Source organism: Triplophysa dalaica, chromosome 16, assembly GCF_015846415.1.
Source record: "Triplophysa dalaica isolate WHDGS20190420 chromosome 16, ASM1584641v1, whole genome shotgun sequence".
NCBI classification, from domain to species: Eukaryota; Metazoa; Chordata; class Actinopteri; order Cypriniformes; family Nemacheilidae; genus Triplophysa; species Triplophysa dalaica.
The window spans coordinates 1,787,231-1,808,134 of NC_079557.1; the positions used below are offsets into that span (position 1 = coordinate 1,787,231).

General features: G+C 37.7%; 1 protein-coding gene across 1 annotated transcript in view; it reads left to right on the forward strand.

The window, feature by feature from the left end:
* LOC130437862 (dedicator of cytokinesis protein 2) overlaps positions 1-17,081 on the forward strand; it is a 70,709-nt gene extending 53,628 nt beyond the window's left edge. The window contains 27 exon segments of the mRNA XM_056769504.1: positions 5,156-5,254; positions 5,367-5,461; positions 6,474-6,552; positions 6,686-6,789; positions 7,115-7,173; positions 7,270-7,418; positions 7,758-7,843; positions 7,997-8,153; positions 8,639-8,679; positions 9,473-9,563; positions 10,315-10,425; positions 10,590-10,679; positions 11,100-11,204; positions 11,619-11,726; positions 11,728-11,761; positions 11,914-11,995; positions 12,104-12,188; positions 12,577-12,663; positions 12,839-13,015; positions 13,112-13,195; positions 13,281-13,418; positions 13,504-13,622; positions 13,753-13,849; positions 14,013-14,111; positions 15,553-15,658; positions 15,777-15,925; positions 16,030-17,081. Of these exon segments, the coding sequence (XP_056625482.1) occupies positions 5,156-5,254; positions 5,367-5,461; positions 6,474-6,552; positions 6,686-6,789; positions 7,115-7,173; positions 7,270-7,418; positions 7,758-7,843; positions 7,997-8,153; positions 8,639-8,679; positions 9,473-9,563; positions 10,315-10,425; positions 10,590-10,679; positions 11,100-11,204; positions 11,619-11,726; positions 11,728-11,761; positions 11,914-11,995; positions 12,104-12,188; positions 12,577-12,663; positions 12,839-13,015; positions 13,112-13,195; positions 13,281-13,418; positions 13,504-13,622; positions 13,753-13,849; positions 14,013-14,111; positions 15,553-15,658; positions 15,777-15,925; positions 16,030-16,095 (2,697 nt within the window). The 3' untranslated portion in view covers positions 16,096-17,081.
* The last annotated feature ends 3,823 nt before the right edge of the window (positions 17,082-20,904 follow it).

A 20,904-nucleotide genomic window follows, 5' to 3' on the forward strand; every position in this document is an offset into this window, starting at 1 on the left:
CAAGTGTGTGTGTGCTTGTGCGCGAGTGAGTGAGTGAGTGTCTATGCCTGTTTGCATACATGCATGTATGTGCTTGAGTGTGTGTGCTTGTGCTCGAGTACATGAGTGAGTGAGTGAGCGTGAGTGAGTGTTTGCGTGCGTGTATGTATGTGGGTGCATGAGTGAGTGTACGAGTGTGTGTGCGTGCATGCATGTATGTATGTGTGTGTTTGTTTGTGTACGTGTGTACGTGGGCGTTTGTCAGCATTTTCATATTGCCTGTGTAGCCTATCTGTGTGTGTGCATCTGAAGTTTAAGTCTTAACCTTGAGTCCAATTTTTAACTAGCATCTGAGGTGAAGGAGACAGTCGTGTGCGTGTTAAAAGCAGGTGTAGGTGTCTGTGTGAACGTCAGTGTATGTGTTAAGGGCAGGTGTATGTGTGTGTCATATTAAACACACAATATGTGTGTTTTGTTCCCTTGTAAAGCTCACTTTAATTTGATCTTAAGTGCAGCTGGAATCTCATATCATCAGTTTTGAGAAAGAATGAAAGAGAGAGAAAAAGAGATGTGATGATAATGGGCATCAGTGAAGGTCTTTGGGGGGCCAGCGGTGAATCAGAATGAATGAGAGATAAAGAAAGAATAAGAGAGATGAAGATGATGTCACAGATCACAGGAGAGAAGAACTGGGACAAAACACAAACAACACACACTCTCACATTCATGCACAGAACACAGTTCACACACACCTTACACACACTTCACACACATCACACACACTTTACCGTCTCACACTGCATTTATAAAGTTTCTTAGAATAAACCTGTAATCCTGCTGTTGCTGTTGCCATGTAGTTTTCGACCTTAATCTCAACCTGGCAAACCCCTTTCAATACATAATCATATATGTCATTATTTGTGTATTCACTTACAGCACGTTTCACACATGAAGACTATAATTGTGTTGGAAAATTGCGTACTCGGAGCTCATAAATTTGATCGGATGTGCCTCGAACATTAATACTTACACAGAGCTGGAGTCAAACTCACACACCTGCCTGAACATGAGGTTGATATTATCTCTAACTTTCTCTTGACTTCTGAAGTTCATCCTCCTCTTGTTTCATCAGGACACATGGTGTGTGTTTTTCTTTTCTCACCATGTTCTGTAGTTTCTGTTGACTGACGTTTCTTCATTGTTTGAGCAAACAATTCCATCAACACGCATCTCTCTCATCATCTCTCACACCTCATAAACTCCATCAAACTCGACTCTCACAAAAACAAACAACTCCTCTGGACTCCGGCGGTGAGATGTAGCACCTTTCCATGTTTGTTATTTACTGTAGAATTACAGCACCGTGAAATATGACACAAAATAATGATCTGACAGGAATGAGCAAGAGATGAGAGAGAGAGAGAGAGACAGGACGTTCAGAGGTTTTCAGACACAACTGCTTTAAGACATTTACATCTTGTTCAAGTACTAAGGCCAATGAAATCTCTGATGGTAGATCTAATTCTATTTACAGTTGTGGTTTAATTATAATTTGTGTGAAATTGCAGATCTGTTTCTGTTCTCTTCTGATGAAAGTGAGTGTTTGAGTGGAGATATGAGATGTGTTAAATGTGTTGGGATTATTCTCTGTGAATAGAGACAGAAAGTGATACAGAGAGATAAAATACACCTGAACAGGTGCAGTGATGGGATCGCTCTGTGTGTGTGCGTGTTTGTGCGCGTGTGTGAATGTATGTGTGTGTGTGTGTGTGTGTTCGTAGGGGGGTTTATTTTCATTTGGCAGAGTGACTCATCTGTCCTCATAGATGACACTGCTCTATTTAATTAGATTTATTACATAACACAGATTACATTTGCACTGATGCCCTGTGTATGCGTGTGTGTGTGTGTGTGTGTGTGTGTATGTGTATGTGCGTGTGTGTGTGTATGTGTGTTTCTGGTTCCTTGTTGCCTGTAAATGCTTATAAACTGCATTATAAACCTGCTTAAACTTTTATTTTATGATGTATCTCTAGTAATTTGGACTTCTGTCTTACTACATAAACTGTGTAACTGTGTACATTTACTTGAACAGTTTTAACGTTTTTTTAATGTAACTAAACAAAAGTAAACATAGCAGTGGTGTTTGAGCACTGGGACACCTTTCGGACTAAACTGTTTGAACAAAAATGTATTTATTAGGTCTTCATTTATTAAATAATATAGGTATACAGCCTTGGAACGACCATTCCAGAATTATTAGTTTTATTGTATAGGTATGTGTTTAGGTAAAAATATCATTTTTGTTTCATTTTGTGAACTTCTTACAATATTTATGCCAAATAACTGTATTGTTTATATCTGCATTTATTTGCAAAAAATAACATAAAATATGCTCTGTATTTTTTCAGACCCGAAATACCTCAAAAAAAGTTCCTATTCACTTTTAAATGGTTAAATAAAAGTTCTGTCTTCAATAACTCACCCTCAAGTTGTTCCAAATCTTTATACATATCTTTGTTCTGATGAACACAGAGAAAGATATTTGGAAGAATGTTAGCAATTTTCAGTTCTGGGACATAATTCAGTACCATAGTAGGAAAAAACACAATGAGTCAAAAGTGTGCCACATAACTGTTTACTTTTCTCAATTCTTCAAAATATTGAATTTTTGTTCAACAATACAAAAATATACAATATTTATTTTTTACTATGTTAGTAAATGATGTCCCGGAACTGAAAATTGCTCAAATTCTTCCAAAATACAAATACAGTATCTTTCTCTGTTTTCATCATAACAAATAAATGTACCCCTTTTTGGGGAGAAAAATGTAATGCAACAGTTATATTCCTACATGTATTTAAGTCCCCAATTTTTTTTATGTGATCACCTTTTATCTTGTCGTGTTGTCAGTCTTTCACGTTGCTGTTGGTCGACTTTGTCGCTCATGTTGTTGAAATTCCTCTTTCATTTAAGCGTGAGCATAATGTGAGCGGAGCGTTTGCTCGGTCTGTGAACAACTGAGCGAAGCGCACAGTCATTGAGCGAAATATTGAGCAGAGCGAGCGACACACCGCACCGCTTCACTCACATGCTCTGCTCAACACCAACACATGAACAACAACAAAGCAAATTCAGCTTCCCTTTTTTTTTGTAGGTACCGTGCTTCGTCTCCTAGTGCCGTCTAATATTATATTCTTGCAAACAGCGACAAGTTTGTTGCAGATGAAACACACTGGCTTTGCATTCACAAAACTAGCTAGTATGAATGCACAGTTGTCTTTCCATTCCTATTTGTGTGCCTTATTTTCGCTGTCAACTTTCCTCTTTAGACTCTTTGATAGTTCAATTTTCTTTCACCATCTAGCTATCTTAAATGTTGACATCACTCTGCACATGACGCAATTGCGTAACCCCAGGAGGCAAAAAAAGCAGTTTAGTGTAAAAATAGCCTTATAAATTATACAACTTTTAAGTAATTATATATAATAACTATATTTTTAAAAGAATGCTATTGTAGTTGCATTTTTCATCAATTAATTTCTTAAATTATCCTTTGACTTTGGTCCGGCATCTAGCGGCGAATTAGTGTTTTGGCCCGATGCCAAACTTACTTGCCGACTGTGTTGGGTGTTACTAGTTACGAAGTAATAAGTTACTGTACTTTAATTACTTTTTCCTTGAAAATGTAAAGTAAGGGATATCTCATATTTTTCTGTAATATAATTAGTTAAAATTTTAGTTAAATAGTTATAAAGTTATATACTATAAAATAGTTAAAAATTGTGTAATTGTGTGTGTACAAAAAATGGAATTGACATCAAAATTCAAAGTCTAACTTTAAAACCCGTGCTTTAATGTATAATTCTCACATTTGTAGTACTTTCGTGAGCAAATAAAAGCACTTTATGTAGTTTAATATTATTTATCTGAATGAATGAAATAAACTGTTTCATGTCCATCCTGGAATCACTTAATCAAGGTTGATGTAGGATACAGAAAGTAATGAGTAATAAGTAATGAAATACTTTTTAGAGAGAGTCATTTGTACAGTAATCTAAAAACACTATTGAATATGTAACTAGTTATAAATTACTTTTTCAGACTAACTTACCCAACACTGCTTGCCGACCCCTGTCCATATGTTTCAATCTGACTTGCATTTGTTTCCAAAATACATTTGTGTGTGTTTGAACGTGTGTTGAAGGGGCTGTGATTGTTTTCTGAGGGATGCCACAGATAGAACTGCTGTCTAAAGAGGCAGACAGCATTTTTGGGCATCATGAGTGTGCCGTCTACAGTAGTTGTGTTGGTGTGTGTGTGTGTGAGATGTCTTTTATTGTCATTCCGTCTTTGTGTAACACTCTGCAGAGAACAGCAGTGAGATAAATCGAGTATCTCTCTCTCTCTCTCTCTCTCTCTCTCTCTCTCTCAGTGTAAAGTAAAGTGTTGTGTATGATCAGCATATTTCCAGAGTTCTTTAAACAGCTGATGGGACTGTCAGACGCGTCTCTCTCAGCACAATTGTTTAAGACTTCAGCACTTTTGATGAACACGACACACTCTGTTTTTCTGACAGCTCATCTGCCTGCTAGATTTATCGCACACATTCTCATAAATGTGTGAGGGTTTTTTGCACGTTTGTCATGAAACCACGCATCCCATTTGACTTGTGGTAATTTTTTCTGAATGAAGCTGAATATTTATTTCGAAAAGTGTATTCAGTGGGTCTCTGAGGTCTGACAGTGACCGCGGCTTCTGTTTGTTCAAACAATGGAGACGGGTGGAGAGGTTAGAAGCCAAGCGTTATTGTTCTAACATTGTGATGTTAGTGGTGGATCGTCTGGCTACCGTAAATAATAAAGCAGGACATCAGAGACTTGATTTAATTCAGATTCACACACGCACACGTCTGTTATCAGCAGAATACAGTGAGAGCTGTTATGTCTTTATGAGTGATGGGTTTCACCTCTCAGTCTACAAACATTCATCTGTCATCCATCACCTGTATCATTTATCACTTGCTGATCTTCATATCCTCTCACTGAAGAGAGAGAGAGCTATAGGTGTGTCATTCATCATTTTGTTCCCTTCATCTCATCGGCTGAAGAACGTCTAAACTTTCAGGACTTTTCCATTTGTTGTCTGATTTCATCTCTCTCTCTTTCTCTCTAGTCTCGTGTGGTGGCATGTATGACGGCTATTCTCAGTCAGATGACTGACAGACATTACTCACTATACATCGAGACCTTCAGTGGAACATCTGACCTAGTGGTAACACACACACAAACAGTTCTCTTTAAATGTATATCACAAGTCTGTTTTTGACTGCATGAAGACTTTCTGTGTCCGTTTACAAACGTTAACTCATGTGTGTGTTTTTCAGGACTTTCTGATGGAGACGTTTCTATTGTTTAAGGATCTGATCGGGAAACACGTCTACCCATCTGACTGGGTAACAATGATCATGGTGCAAAACCGGTGAGAGAACACACACACAAACACTTCACGTCCCATATCCCTAAACCTACTGGAATCCTCAGAATACTTTCTGAATGTTTACATTTTCTAAAAATAAAAAAATACAAACAAAACTTACTATGATTTATTGGCTGTTTTTCTTATGTGGAGCAAAAACGTCCCCAAAAGGAAAAAAACTGACTTTTATCACAAAGTTTGTTGAGTTGATTATATTTACACTTTTATCCAAAGCGACTTACATCGCTTTATCCTATACATTTGTTTCTAAGTATCTGAGAGATTCACGGTTAAAACATAAACATAAATATTTGATAAGCCTTCTTTACGATATTTTTTTTGAAAAAAAAATGTTTTATTCATTTTAGTGCTGTCAAATGATTAATAACAATGAAAGTTTGTGTTCACATAGTATATATAGTATATATCTTTGAAATGTGCATATTAATTTTGTATTCATAAACACAAAACATACACATACTTGTCTATATTTTTAGGAAATATTTTTTTTTTATATGTATTAATTTATAATGAACAATAATTGAAATTCTAGATAAACGTTTATTATTTGTTATATTTTTTATTTTTCTTAAATATATGCATTTATGTGTATGTGTACATAAATACAAAATTAGCATGCACAGTACACAGACATATATTATGTAAACACAAACGTTTATTTTGGATGCGATTAATCACGATTAATCGTTTGAGAGCCCAACTAAATATATTTACATGTATGTGTTTTTGCTTGTAAATACAAAATTATTATGCACACTACACAGACATATATTATGTAAACACAAACGTTTATTCTGGATGCGATTAATCACGATTAATTGTTTGACAGCCCTTATTTATTTACTTTATGTAGGTATGCGGGTTGTGTAGTTATTTACTTTTTTGAGCCTGTTACACAGAACAATCCAACGAATTAACACCAACCTGGCATAACGTTTGTCAGTATGTTTGTTGTAAGTGTTATAAAGAAACTCAAATAAATTGCATGTTTTAGAGTGTTTCTCCGAGCGATCAACACCTACGCAGACACCATGAACCGCAAGTTCCTCGACAACAACAGCTTTGAAGTGCAGGTCTGAATCTACTTTTGGTGTCTGTGTGTGCATCTCTGTCAGAATAAGTCGAATTATTGCAAACACCTTTGATATCATCATCATCATCATCTCTCTCATCCGGGTATCATCTCTCTCATGATCTCTCCTGCAGTTATGGAATAATTACTTTCACTTGGCTGTGGCTTTCATTACCCAGGAGACTTTGCAGCTGCAGCATTTCTCTTCTACGAAAGAATCAAGATTTTGGCAAAGTGAGTTTACAAACCAAAAGATACTTTTGTCTGGTTTTTAGATGTTCTCCGGCCATGCACTTTTATTATATAAATAGTGGCAGTCTGTTATTGTGATGTCATCGATTTCAGATGCATTAAACAAACACGTTTGTCTCTTTACACGTCGGTCGGCCGTCTAGAAAAAAGTTTCATAAAAAGTTTAAAAGTGGACCGGACATGATGCTGGCCACACAACACTCAATATATTTATCTTCCTCTCTTTCTCTCTCTCTCTCTCTCTCTCTCTCTCCTCTCTCTTCTCTCTCTCTCTTTCTCTCTCTCTCTCTCTCTCTCTCTCTCTCTTTCAGATATGGAGACATGAGAAAGCTGATTGGTTTCGCGATCAGAGATATGTGGTACAAGCTCGGTAAGACTGTGTGTATGTTGATGCACAGTTATGCTGGAGTGTAGCGCGTGTGCACATTCAAATGCAGGGTTCATCACAGGTGTGTGTGTGTTGCAGGTATGAATAAGATCTGTTTCATTCCCGGGATGGTGGGACCAATCTTAGAGATGACCCTCATTCCTGAAGAGGAACTCCGCAAAGCCACCATCCCAATCTTCTTTGATATGATGCAGTGCGAACACAAACACTCCGGTCACTTTCAAAAGGTACAAATGCACCAACGCACACTGATAGGCACACTGATACACACATACTGTACACAAACTATTGGTCATACACACACACACACACACACATACACATACTGGTGCGTACCCACACACACTGACAGTCACAGATGGAATGCATGTACAAATTTGAGTGATATAATCTGAATATAAATAAAAGACTAATCTTGTTTTGTATACAGTTGCTTTTGATGACTACAGACTGAGAAATAACAAACAACATTGCGTAGTGTTTGCGGTATTTATATGTATGTGTACATGCACACAATTAAAACGTTAGAATTTGGTCAAAATGAATGTTCTCTCTCTCTTTCTCAGTTTGAGAATGAGATTATTCTGAAGCTGGACCATGAGGTGGAGGGAGGGGGAGGAGACGAGAGATACATGGAGCTTCTACAGAGCATGTACGTACACACACACACACAGAGTGATTTTGTATAATTTTGACTTGAAGTCCCAAATCCTTTTTAAATCTCCGAGTCAAACTACAGCCAAGACCAGCGGAGCACATATGACTGTGTGTTTGTGTGTGTTTGTGTGTGTTTGTGTGTGTCTAGTCTTCTAGAATGCGCTCAGGAACGCCCTCAACTGTTGACAGAGGTGCAACACTTTGTTACCTTGGTCACCGGCCTCCTCGAGCGTCTCCTTGACTACCGCACTGTGATGAGTGATGACAGTCGAAACAATCGCATGAGCTGCACTGTCAATCTGCTGGTAAGCCCCGCCCCCTCCCCTCAGGTGTCAAGCCCATCTGTGTGTCTGATGTAATTGATCTGATGTCTTCTCGGCCGTGTAACTCATCCCGCACTGATTTCAGAACAGTATTTAAGATCTCTGTTTTACATTTGATGCCTCATCTTTGAATAATTCAGATGATGTGCGGTGGAATGTTTCTTGATGTGAGCAAACACGCTTATACGCACAAATAGCATAAATGCAATACATTCTGCCTGCGACTACAAAATATTCATCCTTTCCTAATAATTTAATTCCACTTGAGGGATATTTTAGTTTCTTCTAAACTTCTGCTGGTATTTTTTTAATGATCAGAGCTTCACTGACGCTCGTGAAGCTCTGATCTTCAGTATGTAAATGTATTTAGTACATCACAGTTGTGATCTATCAGATGCTGTACACACACACACACTGTTGTATTCAGAGATGCGTAAACGTAAAGTTTTTATTTCATTTATTTTCAGAATTTCTACAAGGACATCACCCGTGAATTGATGTATATCAGGTAATTTACATATTAAATGTCTGCGTGCGAGAGAGAGAGAGAGAGAGAGAGATAGAGAGACAGAGAGAGAGAGAGAGAGAGAGAGAGAGATGTGCGTTTGTGTAATCTAGAGATTATCTCGGTCGTGCTGAATTAATGTTAAAATCCAGAGGATCAACATCCGGGCAAACACAAGGAGAGATGTGTCTGGATCTGTGTCTACAGACGGTCAGACAGAAGAAAGTTCGCAGAGAAATTGTGTCCTGCTGTCTGAGAGGCTTATTAAACACAAACCTGTGTGCAGAGGATTCTGGGTAGAACAGATTATCCGTCTGTGGCGAATAGGAATATGATCGTTTCACACGTGGTTATAATTTGATAATAAAATGAATTTCACACTCAAAGCATCGCAGGACCTCCTCAAGATACAAATCGATTGTGTTTGATGGATGAAACCACAACCATCGTTGATTGTTCTGTTTAAATGGGATGAAACCATAGATACCATAGATAAAGAGTTTAGATATGTCTACTCTTGACCTTTGACCTTTAAACTCTCCACAACACCCTTTTCACCATGGTAAAAATCGATGTATTGGATGATTTACAGCAGCTCGTGATGTTATGTAATACTGCCACCTAGTGGGGAAAACGAACACTTCCAGTTTTGTTCTCTTAGAATTGTGTAAATGTGTATTGTGTTTATCATTTCCACTGTAAGCCTTGAACTATAATACTGTATGTTAAATACAATTTGACACAACATATATTAAAACTATTGTTTTGTTAATGTACATTTTGTGTACTTTCTCAGGTATCTCTACAAGTTACGGGACCTTCATTTGGATGGAGAAAACTACACAGAGGCGGCATACACACTACTGCTGCACTCCAAACTGCTGAAGGTGAACACACACACACACACACACACTCACACACCCCTGTCACCTGTGACACAAGGTCACGGTAGCGCTGAGTGTGGGATGTTTTGATCGGTTTGTGTTCTCATTGGTTGATTTACTCTCGTCCCTGACCGGCCCTGCCGCACACAGTGAGCAGATAAAGCCTCAGGTCAAATTTACGACATCAGCAGAGTTACTGCGGACGAGCCAGTGTGATTTACACAACTCTCTACCCCCCCACACCAGTTTATATTACAGGAGATACAGTGAAACTAGAGTTCATGTAAGGGGCTTGTACATTATCCAGCTTATTACACGGCTGCTCGGCACGTGAGAAAAAACGACACGAAATGTGATTTTGAAATATTTGATTAGCTCATTTTCCACGAGGAAAAGCCGTTTAGTTTTGACTTAAAAGTAAGAAACGACGTTCAAACGTTACAAACAGGTTCAATTGTTTGTGAATATAATGTCATATATGTTATTAAAAGACATTAATATTTCATTTCTCAAACAAACCTGTCAAAAGGATTTGCTGCGTCCGGATTACCGTGTGTTATTAGTTTTGAGCGCTGGTTATATTGGAATAACAAACCTGCAAATGTCGCGACTGGCCAATCAGAATCAAGCATTCCAATGCGTGTTTACACACAATCTTTAATCTCTCACAAGTCAAACCTCTTACGTTTAAATAACCACAGTGATGTCATGTGTATGTTATTCATGTGTGCATTCATGTGTGTGTGTGTGTCAGTGGTCAGAGGACCAGTGTGCTCCTCAGCTGGACTTTCAGACGCCACAGACTCAACGGCAGCTGAAGGAATCTCTGTACGACACCATCATCAGCTACTTTGATAAGGGCAAGGTCAGCACCAGCCTCTCTCTCTTTTATTTTCAGTTACCTGTGAAAATCTCAGATTGGTTTGCGTGCATTCAGATGAGATGGACGTATTTCGGTTCATGCGTTCATGTCGCAGTCTTCAGTAAATGCAGAACACGTACAGTACAGCATGTTTCATGTTGTTTCAGATGTGGGAGGAGGCCATCGCTCTCTGTAAGGAGTTAGCAGACCAGTTCGAGATGGAGGTGTTCGACTACGAGCTTCTGGGACAAAAGCTGGTAAGAAACGTGGTCTCTAACTTGTGATTGATGAGCTTTGCATTAATACGTGCCAGCAATAGTTTGATCAGATTCAGGTGGGTTAAACTTCTGCAGATTTATCCCAAACCCAACAAATCTCCAGGGTCACATGTGACAAGAGTTCAGTTTTGTGTTGGGTCACAGTCCAGCCTACATCACACATTCAGCATCAGAAGTGAAGCTGCTGCTTTTATATTGAGATATAACCTACGGCTAGAAAATGATGCAAATAAAATATGTGGCCTAAATAAAATATAGATTTCCTGATTCCAGGGTATCACTCCAAAGGATGAGAAGATCTGCAGGAATAGAGAAAACTTTCCATGTTTTTTAAAACATTAGTGGGACGTTAATAATAGAATGTCATCTGTTTGTTTGTTTTTCGTTACTTTTTTGCAGAATCAGCAGGCAAAGTTTTATGAGAACATTATGAAAATCCTTCGGCCCAAACCGGATTACTTTGCTGTGGGCTATTACGGCTGCGGCTTCCCTCAGTTCCTACGGGTCAGTGTGTGTGTCTACTTAACCATATATTGGGCACAAATGTGTAACCAAAAGTGAGCAAAATCAGACAAACCAGAGGAAAACCTATAGGGGACCTAGAGGGGTTATTCTTATTTGTAGACAAACATAAATAAATACTAAAGATTTTTTTGGTTAATTTTAAAAATGCAAAAGTTTTTTGTTGTTGTGTGAGTTTATTTGTTAGGATATACAGTAGTATTGAGCTATGCATATAAACAATACAAGTGTAGCGAATAACCCAGTTTAGATAAGTAAAGAATAAACATGTGTCCACTTGTGTGTTGAACATCATTCTTTACATCTTATAAAAAAGTATTTTTTTAATGTGGTCATGAGAGCTTCTCTAAAAACATTTGGACGGATCTTGGACTGATGATTCTTCTCTTACATCAGAATAAGGTGTTCATTCACCGCGGTAAAGAGTATGAACGCAGAGAAGACTTCCAGAGTCATCTGATGAGTCAGTTTCCCAGCGCAGTCAGACTCAACACCACAACCGTACCCCGGAGATGACGTCAAAAACTCAAACATGCAGTGTATCCTTCACACACTTCTCTTTAAGAAATTAAGAGATTATCTGAGCAACTGCATCTGTTTTTCCTGAATTCAATCATGAGTTAAACATTATTTTGATTTGTCTTGTTACACTTTCGTGAGTGATCAGTTGTTCTTAACTGGTTTTGATCAGATATCCAGTGTTTCACTGTCCAGCCCATTCTGGAGATCCCGCCCCGTTTGAGGAATAAACCAGTGCCCGATCAGATCATCAAGTCAGTCTGACACTTAACCAACCAATCACAACTCAAACAATCAAACACCGTCTGGAGATATCAAACATGTTGTGTGAATCCTCTGTTTCCTCTCTGGTGATTTTATAGTTTCTACAAGTCTAACTATGTTCAGCGGTTCCAGTATTCCAGACCTGTGAGGAAAGGGAAAGTCGATCCGGAAAATGAGTTTGCTGTGAGTTGTGAACATACACAAACATAAACACACACACTTACTGTACACAGAGCCGATCTTTCCCATACGCAGACTACGCAGGCAAGTAAGCTATGCTAAAAGTGCAATCGCCACACCTGGAGATCGGCAGAATACATTCCTAAACGGTAAAACTAATTTTTTTAACTCTTAGGGAGTTAGAAAATGAGCATATTTCCCCAAAATGTGGATGTTCCTTTAAGCCTTGCACTTGTTATTTCATACTGGTTAAGATTAGTATTTGTTTTATTGAAGGTTTTTTTTTGTTTCTCAATTTCAGACATATGGCCCTCATCAAAAAGTAGCAAAACAAGTACACACTTATGCACAAGCCCTTATTTATTATGATACAGATTTTTCTCTCTTTCAGTCTATGTGGATTGAGCGAACCACATTCATAACAGCGTATAAACTGCCAGGAATTCTGCGCTGGTTTGAGGCTGTAAGCATGACTCACGTGAGTACCTTTAACCTCCCGCTGCTTTAATTCATTTTCTTTTATAAAGTGCAACATTTCATCAACGTTTTATCAAATAACCAGTCAACTTCCTTACTTCCTCATTAAGTCAAATGCATTATGGGATACAGTAAACAGAATACAGAGATGATTTGCCAATTTTGTTCCGTCTCAGACGACAGTGAGTCCACTGGAGAACGCCATCGAGACGATGGGAAACACAAACGAGAAAATCCTCACCTTGATCAACCAGTACCAGTGTGACGACACGCTAGCCATAAACCCCCTCTCTATGCTGCTCAACGGCATCGTGGATCCTGCCGTCATGGGCGGCTTCGCCAAATATGAGACGGTCAGAAAGTCACTACGTGTTAAAACAGAGAGAAAGAACTGAGAATAGATAGTGATTCTATCGCCCACCTCTCTCTCTCTCTCTCTCTCTCTCCAGGCGTTCTTCACAGATGAATATGAACAAGAACATCCAGACGACAGAGAGAAACTGATGAGACTCAAAGATCTGATCGCGTGGCAGGTCGCAAAACGCACAAACACACTCTTTGTCTCTGTTTGCACATTTCTCACCTTCCGTGTGCTGAGTGTTTCACCTTGACCTGCAGATCCCATTGTTGGGCAGAGGAATCGGTCTACATGGTAAAAGAGTGGCAGATGACCTTCGACCTTTCCACGAGCGTATGGAGGAATGCTTCAAGCAGCTGAGGAAGAAGGTGGAGAAGGAGTACGGTGTGAGAGAACTGGTGAGAACGAGAGAAGAACGGGAAGAAATGCTCAAATGAATGAAAATACAGATTTTATTCTCTGCTTCCTCTTTCTTTTTTTTAGCCGGATATGGATGAGAGAAGGTCCACTCGTCCTCGATCAATGCTGCGCTCGGTTCGGCAGTCCATCTGCTCATTGGCTGGATCTGAATGCACAACACCCACCAAGACACATCCAGACAGGTAACAGCGCACATTATAGCACACATGCACGTTTATTTTTATACAAACTAGAGGTCAATATGTTGAAATATTTTGTAACTTATTTGCAAACATGCAATGGATGAGGTCATCTCTCTCTCTCTCTCTGTAGCATGTCTTTGGACGGTGGCGTTCCAGCCTCTCCGTCGATCATGCCTCGTTCCAGTGGAAGTGTCAGTGTGATGGATGAGAGCGGTGTTGAGGTGGAGGTGAGAGTGTTCTGACAGATATTCTCAGATCTAACAGAAAGCGATCATTGTTTTACCATGTTTCCATCAAGCAATCACAGACGCAGAAAAATGAACAAAGAATGCAGAACCACATGATGACATCATAACACTCTCCTCTGTGTCAATCTTTCTTTTGATTCAGGTGAAACTGAGAAAGTCCAAGAAGAAGAAGAAGATTGGACGTAGCAGCATGATCTTTATCAGTGAGGAGAAAGAGAGAGCCGGCACACTGGACAAACGGGTGAGAGAGAGAGACGAATCAACCCTAATACTGAACGATGTTGTGTATCAGTTTCACTAAAACACACTTTGAAGGTTTATTGAACTACAGAAATTCAGATTATTTTCTTTATAGTTCTGATGTTTATTTTAGTTAAATTTTTATAATGGTTGTAGTGTGCTTTTATTTTTTATTTTTGTATACATTTTAAAGTTTCCTTTTAGGTTTAATTATGTTGTAGTTTTGTTTATTTCCACTCAATAATTTTAGTGCCTTAACTTAAACTTCAGTTCAAGGCATCACTTTTAATTTTCATTTAATATAAATCTTTGTTTATCTTCAGTTAACAGTAATATTTTAAAGCGGGCGTAACACACAGGGTTTCTGCCAATCTCATATTAATCTATAGAGAGTACCTATAGAGTAGTATTGCATACTTTGTATCTTCAAATAGTATTTAGTTTGATCACATTTTTAAAAGACAGTTAGAGCTTTACGATTGTTTCCGTAAACATACGGCGAATGCGGGGGGGGAGGGGTAGACTGAACTAAAGCACATTGTCAATAAAACACAGACATCAGTTTCACTCACCGTATGAGGTTCATGTCCGGCATCTTTTAGCTCTGGGACGGCTCCATCTATCAGTTTCAAACGATCTCCAACCCCAGCATTACATTCACCGTTTATAAAACATTCATCACCCAAATGTAGTGAACAAACAAACACCTGAACATCACGACTTATGCTCTCTCTCTCAGAAATACTACGTAATACGCCCATCTCGTTTTTTAACAAGTTGACCACGTTAAGCATGAGAAGACAGCACGTTTATCATTGTAAAGAAGTCAGAATGCATGAAACCTCATTGCAGGACCGCTTTAATGGTTTTAGTTTATGATGATTTTTCTGCTATAAATAAATGAATTTGAACCCTTTTGAATAATTTAGTAAATTTATAAATATAGTAACAATTTTAATAACATTTTAATAAATGATTTCAGAAGTAAATAAAAATATATATTTTAACATTTTGCCGGATCAATTACCATTTATAGTACCGTTTCCAGATTTACTACAAATGTCATGTTTAAATAATGAGTCATTTGTGTGACAAGAGTTTTGGACCTCACATTCAAAATGACTAAACATCACCATTTAACTTTACTGACATCTACTGGTGCATGCAGCATCGTGCATGAACTGTTGATGCTCTTATTCAGTCAGAATTCATGTATTCAGCATATTAATGTGTTAAAATGTGTTAGTGAAATAGTACATGAGGTAAAGTGATATGTACACTAACATGTACAGTAAAACAGCTCTTATCCGACAATAGATATGATTATCTTATAGTCTCACTATATCATGTCTCATTTGAACTCTCTTAGCTTGACATCATTTACTTTTAGTTTTTTAACATTTTTATAAGTGAGTTAAGATATTAGTTTATTTTTACTTTAGCTGTCAAAGAAACAAGAGTTTCGCAGCGACACCAACCTGTCAGAGCCCATCCAGAGCGGCAGCAGTCTGGCCAGCATCAACTCCAGATCTCTGCCCACAATTACAGGTTAAACACCACATGCGTGTGCTTTCTTACAGTTTTTTTCAAAACATCCTTTGGTCTTTATTAATTTGATACCAGCAACTAAAGATCCTCCTAACGCTTGTTCTCATCCAATCATCAGGTTTGGCTCTGTCAGTAGCCAATGGGAGTGAGGAGGCGGAGTCGGCTCGATCCAAGCGTGACAGTAAGAGTGTATCCGTGTGTTTACCCTCTGACCGCACGGGTGACCGTCGATCTAAAGGAGTCATAAACCTACTTTTTAAAACTAAGGTAACATTACCACACACTTACTTCCCATCATGCATTGCATATAATGTCCATACATAACATCATCAGCATCTCTTCACTGTATGTGTGTTTGTGTGTTCCTGCAGAGCTCCAAAACTGATGAAAGCAAATCTTCCTCTGACCCGTCTGATAAAAAATCCACTCATTTTTAAATCTCTTTCTGTTGACACTCGTTTATTTCCATCAGTTCTGTTTTAATATTGATTTTATTAATATGTTTGAAAACTGAGATGTCAAAGGTCACTGGAGCTTTGAATGTGCTGAAGCATCGTTCAACAAACCACCCACTTGAAGAAAAGATCAAAACGAAGTTGTCATGTAACGGTATATTGTAACTCACTTTTGATGTTGCTTCGAAAATGTACGACTTTCTTTTTATGTAAAACTAACAGTGTTCTCTATGTCGGATGAGTTTTAATCAAAAAATGAATTATTCAGATGAAGGTGGTTTGTTTCAGTAAAAACTTTATAAAACAAATAAAAAATGTTACAGTAAAATGAAAGGTTGTTAAACTTCCCTTCATTTAAAACGCCATCAACTCACACTATTGAGAGAAGACCGCAGATCATTTTCAGTTTCCAGAGGTCAGTTTTTATTCTCCCAGCACACACAACACAGTCAGTCACATCACATGTCAGACGTTTTGATATCATGGATAAGGCAGAATTTTATGAAATATTTTGTTCATTTATTACCTAATGAATGTCAAATCATATGATTAGATTCGCACGGAACCTAAGATTTTAGTGGGTATCATGTAACGTTAAGTGTCAATAACACGTGTAATCCTGCAGGTGGCAGTGTTGCTCCATTTTAACAGTATTTCAATTCTTACCTTGAAAATGTGTTTTTATTATAGAATGTGCGTTTTTGTTTTGTTTAAATGTATGTTTTCCCCTATTATATATATAGTATATTGTATTTGGTCATTTGTACAAGCAAATGTCCCCACAAAGAGAAAAATAACATGAAAGCAAATATAAAAAATCAGAAAGGTGTGTGTTTGGGAAGATTAGGTGTAAGCGACCCAAATGTCCCCACAAAGATAGTAAAACAAGTCACTTTTTGACCAAACACAGTTTGTACTGGTTAATAATCATTGTCTACAAAAAGTCCCCATAAAACATGAAAACCCAACATGTGTGTGTGTGTATGTGTGTTTGTGTGTAGTGTTGTGTTATGCTTTGATGTCAACAGGATATCAGTCTCGCTCATCTTCTCCATATCCTGCCACATCTGATGAACACACACAAGCTGCACACACTGTTATTTTCTGTCTGTAAACACACACACACACACACACACACACACACACGAAGCTAAGCTCAGTGTGTCTGTGAGAAAATTAGTAGCAGTTGTTAGCATTCGATAATAATAATCTTACAGTGGTCCAAATTTACCAACAACAGGCGTCTGAGACCTGCAGTGTGTGTGTGTGTGTGAAGGTGAGCAGAGGCATTTGCAAAGTGTGTAAGTGTAAAAACAGAATGTGTGTTTGTGTAATTATAGACAGTAAAACAACACAAACAAGAGAGACACACAAAGAGAGACAGACAGACAAACACACACACAAACTGAAACACACATGGACAGACACACACACAAAACAAACAGAGACACAGACGGACAGACACACACACACACACACACACACACACACACAAACAAACTGAGACTCACACAGCCAGAACGACAGTTACACGCGCACACCAACAATTATATGAACATGATTCTTCTTTCATGAGAAAAAAGAAAACTAAGAATTCAAGTGATACTGATCAAGAAGATATGACAACCTGTGTGTGTGTGTGTGTGTTGCATGTGTGTGCGTGTCCTGAGACGTTACACATCATCATTATTGTCTGTGTTTACGGATGTGTTCAGACTCATTTTCTACTTGACAAAAACTCGTCAAAAAAGTTGAGTTGAGCTGAAAGCATCCGCATGTTCCAATTCTGCTCGAGGTCTCTGATTGGACCGCGGCTCCTGGCTCTGTCTCCCATGGTAACAGTGTCACTGCTGCCACAGAGGAACGTATCTCAAGGGGCGGGGTCAGAGCTCAGTGATGTCATAATGACCAGGTGAGTCAGTTTTTCTAATTGCTGTCGTGCTCTGATAGAAGTTTACAGGCTCTGGTTATGTTTGAAATCACATGCTAACGTACAATGTGTTTATAGAATTTAAATATTGTACGGCAAGTTTATAGAGCTGGATGATGCAAAACAACAAAAACAAACAAAAAAATGTGTTGTAAATACTGTCACTTGTCCTACATCTCTCTCTCTCTCTCTCTCTCTCTCTCTCATTGAGCTGTAGTCCTGTTAGATGAGGTAATCAGCTTAATTTGTTTCCTTGGTAATTGTCTGTCAGACCGTTTCTAGATCTGGTCCTTACAAACACAGAACAATACCTGCACTTCTGGATAAAAACAGTCTCCTGCTGAAGACTGTGTGTCAACACATGATATAGAGATGAATGACGTTTCATCCACAGATTTGGATGTGAAAATGAAGTCACGTGTATGCCGGCAGCTGTTCCTGTACTGTGGTGTAAATAAAATGTTTGTCCTGTGTGATTAATTCATTTCTCTTTGTGCTAATGAGCACAGCGGTCTGTGTCCAGGTGAAGATTCATTTCACACTCCTGGGATTCTATGAGGGTCTGATATTCTGCTCTGATCTGAGTCTGATTCGTCGAGCTGTGTCCCGACGGACGACACCAGAGAGCCGAGATAATAATTCAACTTACGCAGGCCGTATTTCTCTCTCGCACGTGATTAATTAAAACTGTAAGACTTTAATGAGATCTTGTTTTTCTTAGACATTACTGAGATTAAATAGAGAGCTAATGGAAACTTCGTCATCTTTCACTCACCCTCAGGTTGTTTCAAACTTGTCTTTGTAATGCTAAAAACAAAGGAAGATATTAAGAAGAATGTTCAGTTCTGGGACATCATTGACTACCAAAGTAGGAAACATTAGGTTCTCCACAACTGTTTGTGTTCCTAAACTATTCAAAATATCTCACTTTGTGTTCAACAGAACAATAAAATACTTTTTTTTCTATGGTTGTGAGTGATGTCCCAGAACAGAAAATGGCTAACATTCTTGAAAATATCTTTGTGTTCAACAGAACAAAGAAACTTATTCATGTTTTTGAACTTGAGTAAATGATGGCGTCCTCATCTACGTCTCAGATATTTCTCATGAGAAAAATAGTCAGAAATCATGTGTGTCTCTCATCAGAGTTTCAGAAGAGAGCACAAATTTGACTCGTCCGCAATCAAAAGTCAATATTATTAGATCTCAATATCAACTCAAACATTTCTATTCAAATAAACTCAAATCCTGATTATTTTACCTTTAAAATCTATGTTCATTTAACATCTCCATACTCTTCATGGATACATTGAAGGACATAGGATTGGATACAAAGAAAACACAACTGAGACCTCCATCAAATCTCCTGATTTGTTTTCCTTAGACAATGTAAAAAAAAGCTAAGTCACGTATTGTGTGTTACTCGAGGCGGAGAGAGAGAGAGAGAGATTGAGAGAGATTGTTTCTCTAATCAAGGGGCTTCTTGTTTTTTAATGTCATCATGTGTAAGTGGAATTTATCCATCAGCAGACACAAAGAGACTGATGGAGAAACAAAGACAAAAGAAAGTCTATTACAGCTGACATATGCAGAACACCACAGCAATCACCTGAGACTGAAACAGGTCGGTGTGTTTGTGTGTGAGGGGCTGTAATAGAAAGCGAGGGGGGAGTACAATGGTGTTAAAGGTGCATGACGGGGATAACTTTCTGCTCAGCTCTTGTCTGTGATTTAGGACATGTAAAAACTCCACAAATGAAGAATAGCAGTTACATCCCTTTCTTGCTTTTCACTAAAGATAGGAGAAATAAATAAGTGTGTGACATGAAAGAGCAGGTAAGAGTACAACAGCCGCGTAGGACAGATTATAATTCAGACAACAGTGTTTTTAATAGTGTGCTGCCTCAGGCCGTGTCCATGTGTACATCAGCTAGAACTAAGAATGCTATTTAAATGAACATGAAGTAGTCAAAATTGTTAGTAAAAAAAAGTAGTAAAATTGTTAATATTACCCCGGTTTCAAAGACAAAGTTAGTTTAGGATTAGGATAAATTAGGATATTTAAGTAGGTTTTAATGAAATGCCTTGAATAAAAACATTACTGCTGTGCATCTTAAGACAAAACAATGGCAATGACATATTTATAGATATGGCAGGGCAATTTATTTTCCGTTAACAGGTCTCAAACTTTCATTTTAGTTTGGGCCTTGTCTGGGAAACAGGGCAATTAAGTATTAAGTTTTAATAGTATTATTATATATTATATTATTACATATAATTATATGTATATTATTATGTTATTATATAAATATATTAATATTATTATTAATATGTTTAATATAATATTTAAATATATATATATATATATATATATATATATATATATATATATATATATATGTATGTTTTAGACTGTCTTTTAAATGTATTAAAAATTGTTAACTTTGCTTTGGATAAAAGTGTCTGTTACATGAATAATGTCAATGTAAAATGTATGCTTAAGAATGTACTGTACTTTAATATGGTTAAATATACTACCTCACTTTTTTATTGTTTTTTTAAATAATTTATATATATATATAAACTTTTATTCCAATTACAGTATTCTTGATTTATTCATTCACATATTTAATATTAATTCTAAATCAAGGGTGTAGTTTGTTTGTTTTGTAGCCAGCCAATGTTGGCCGATTTAAAAGAGCAGATATTTTGTTATATTTCACACACTGTACTTTTGAACATACAGCAGTGAGATGTGTGATGACCTCTACAGAACTTCCTCTACAGAAGTTCTGAATGATTTTGTTGACCTGTTGACCAGAAATGTCCTATACTGTTTTCGCCCTATTCTGTTTTCTTTT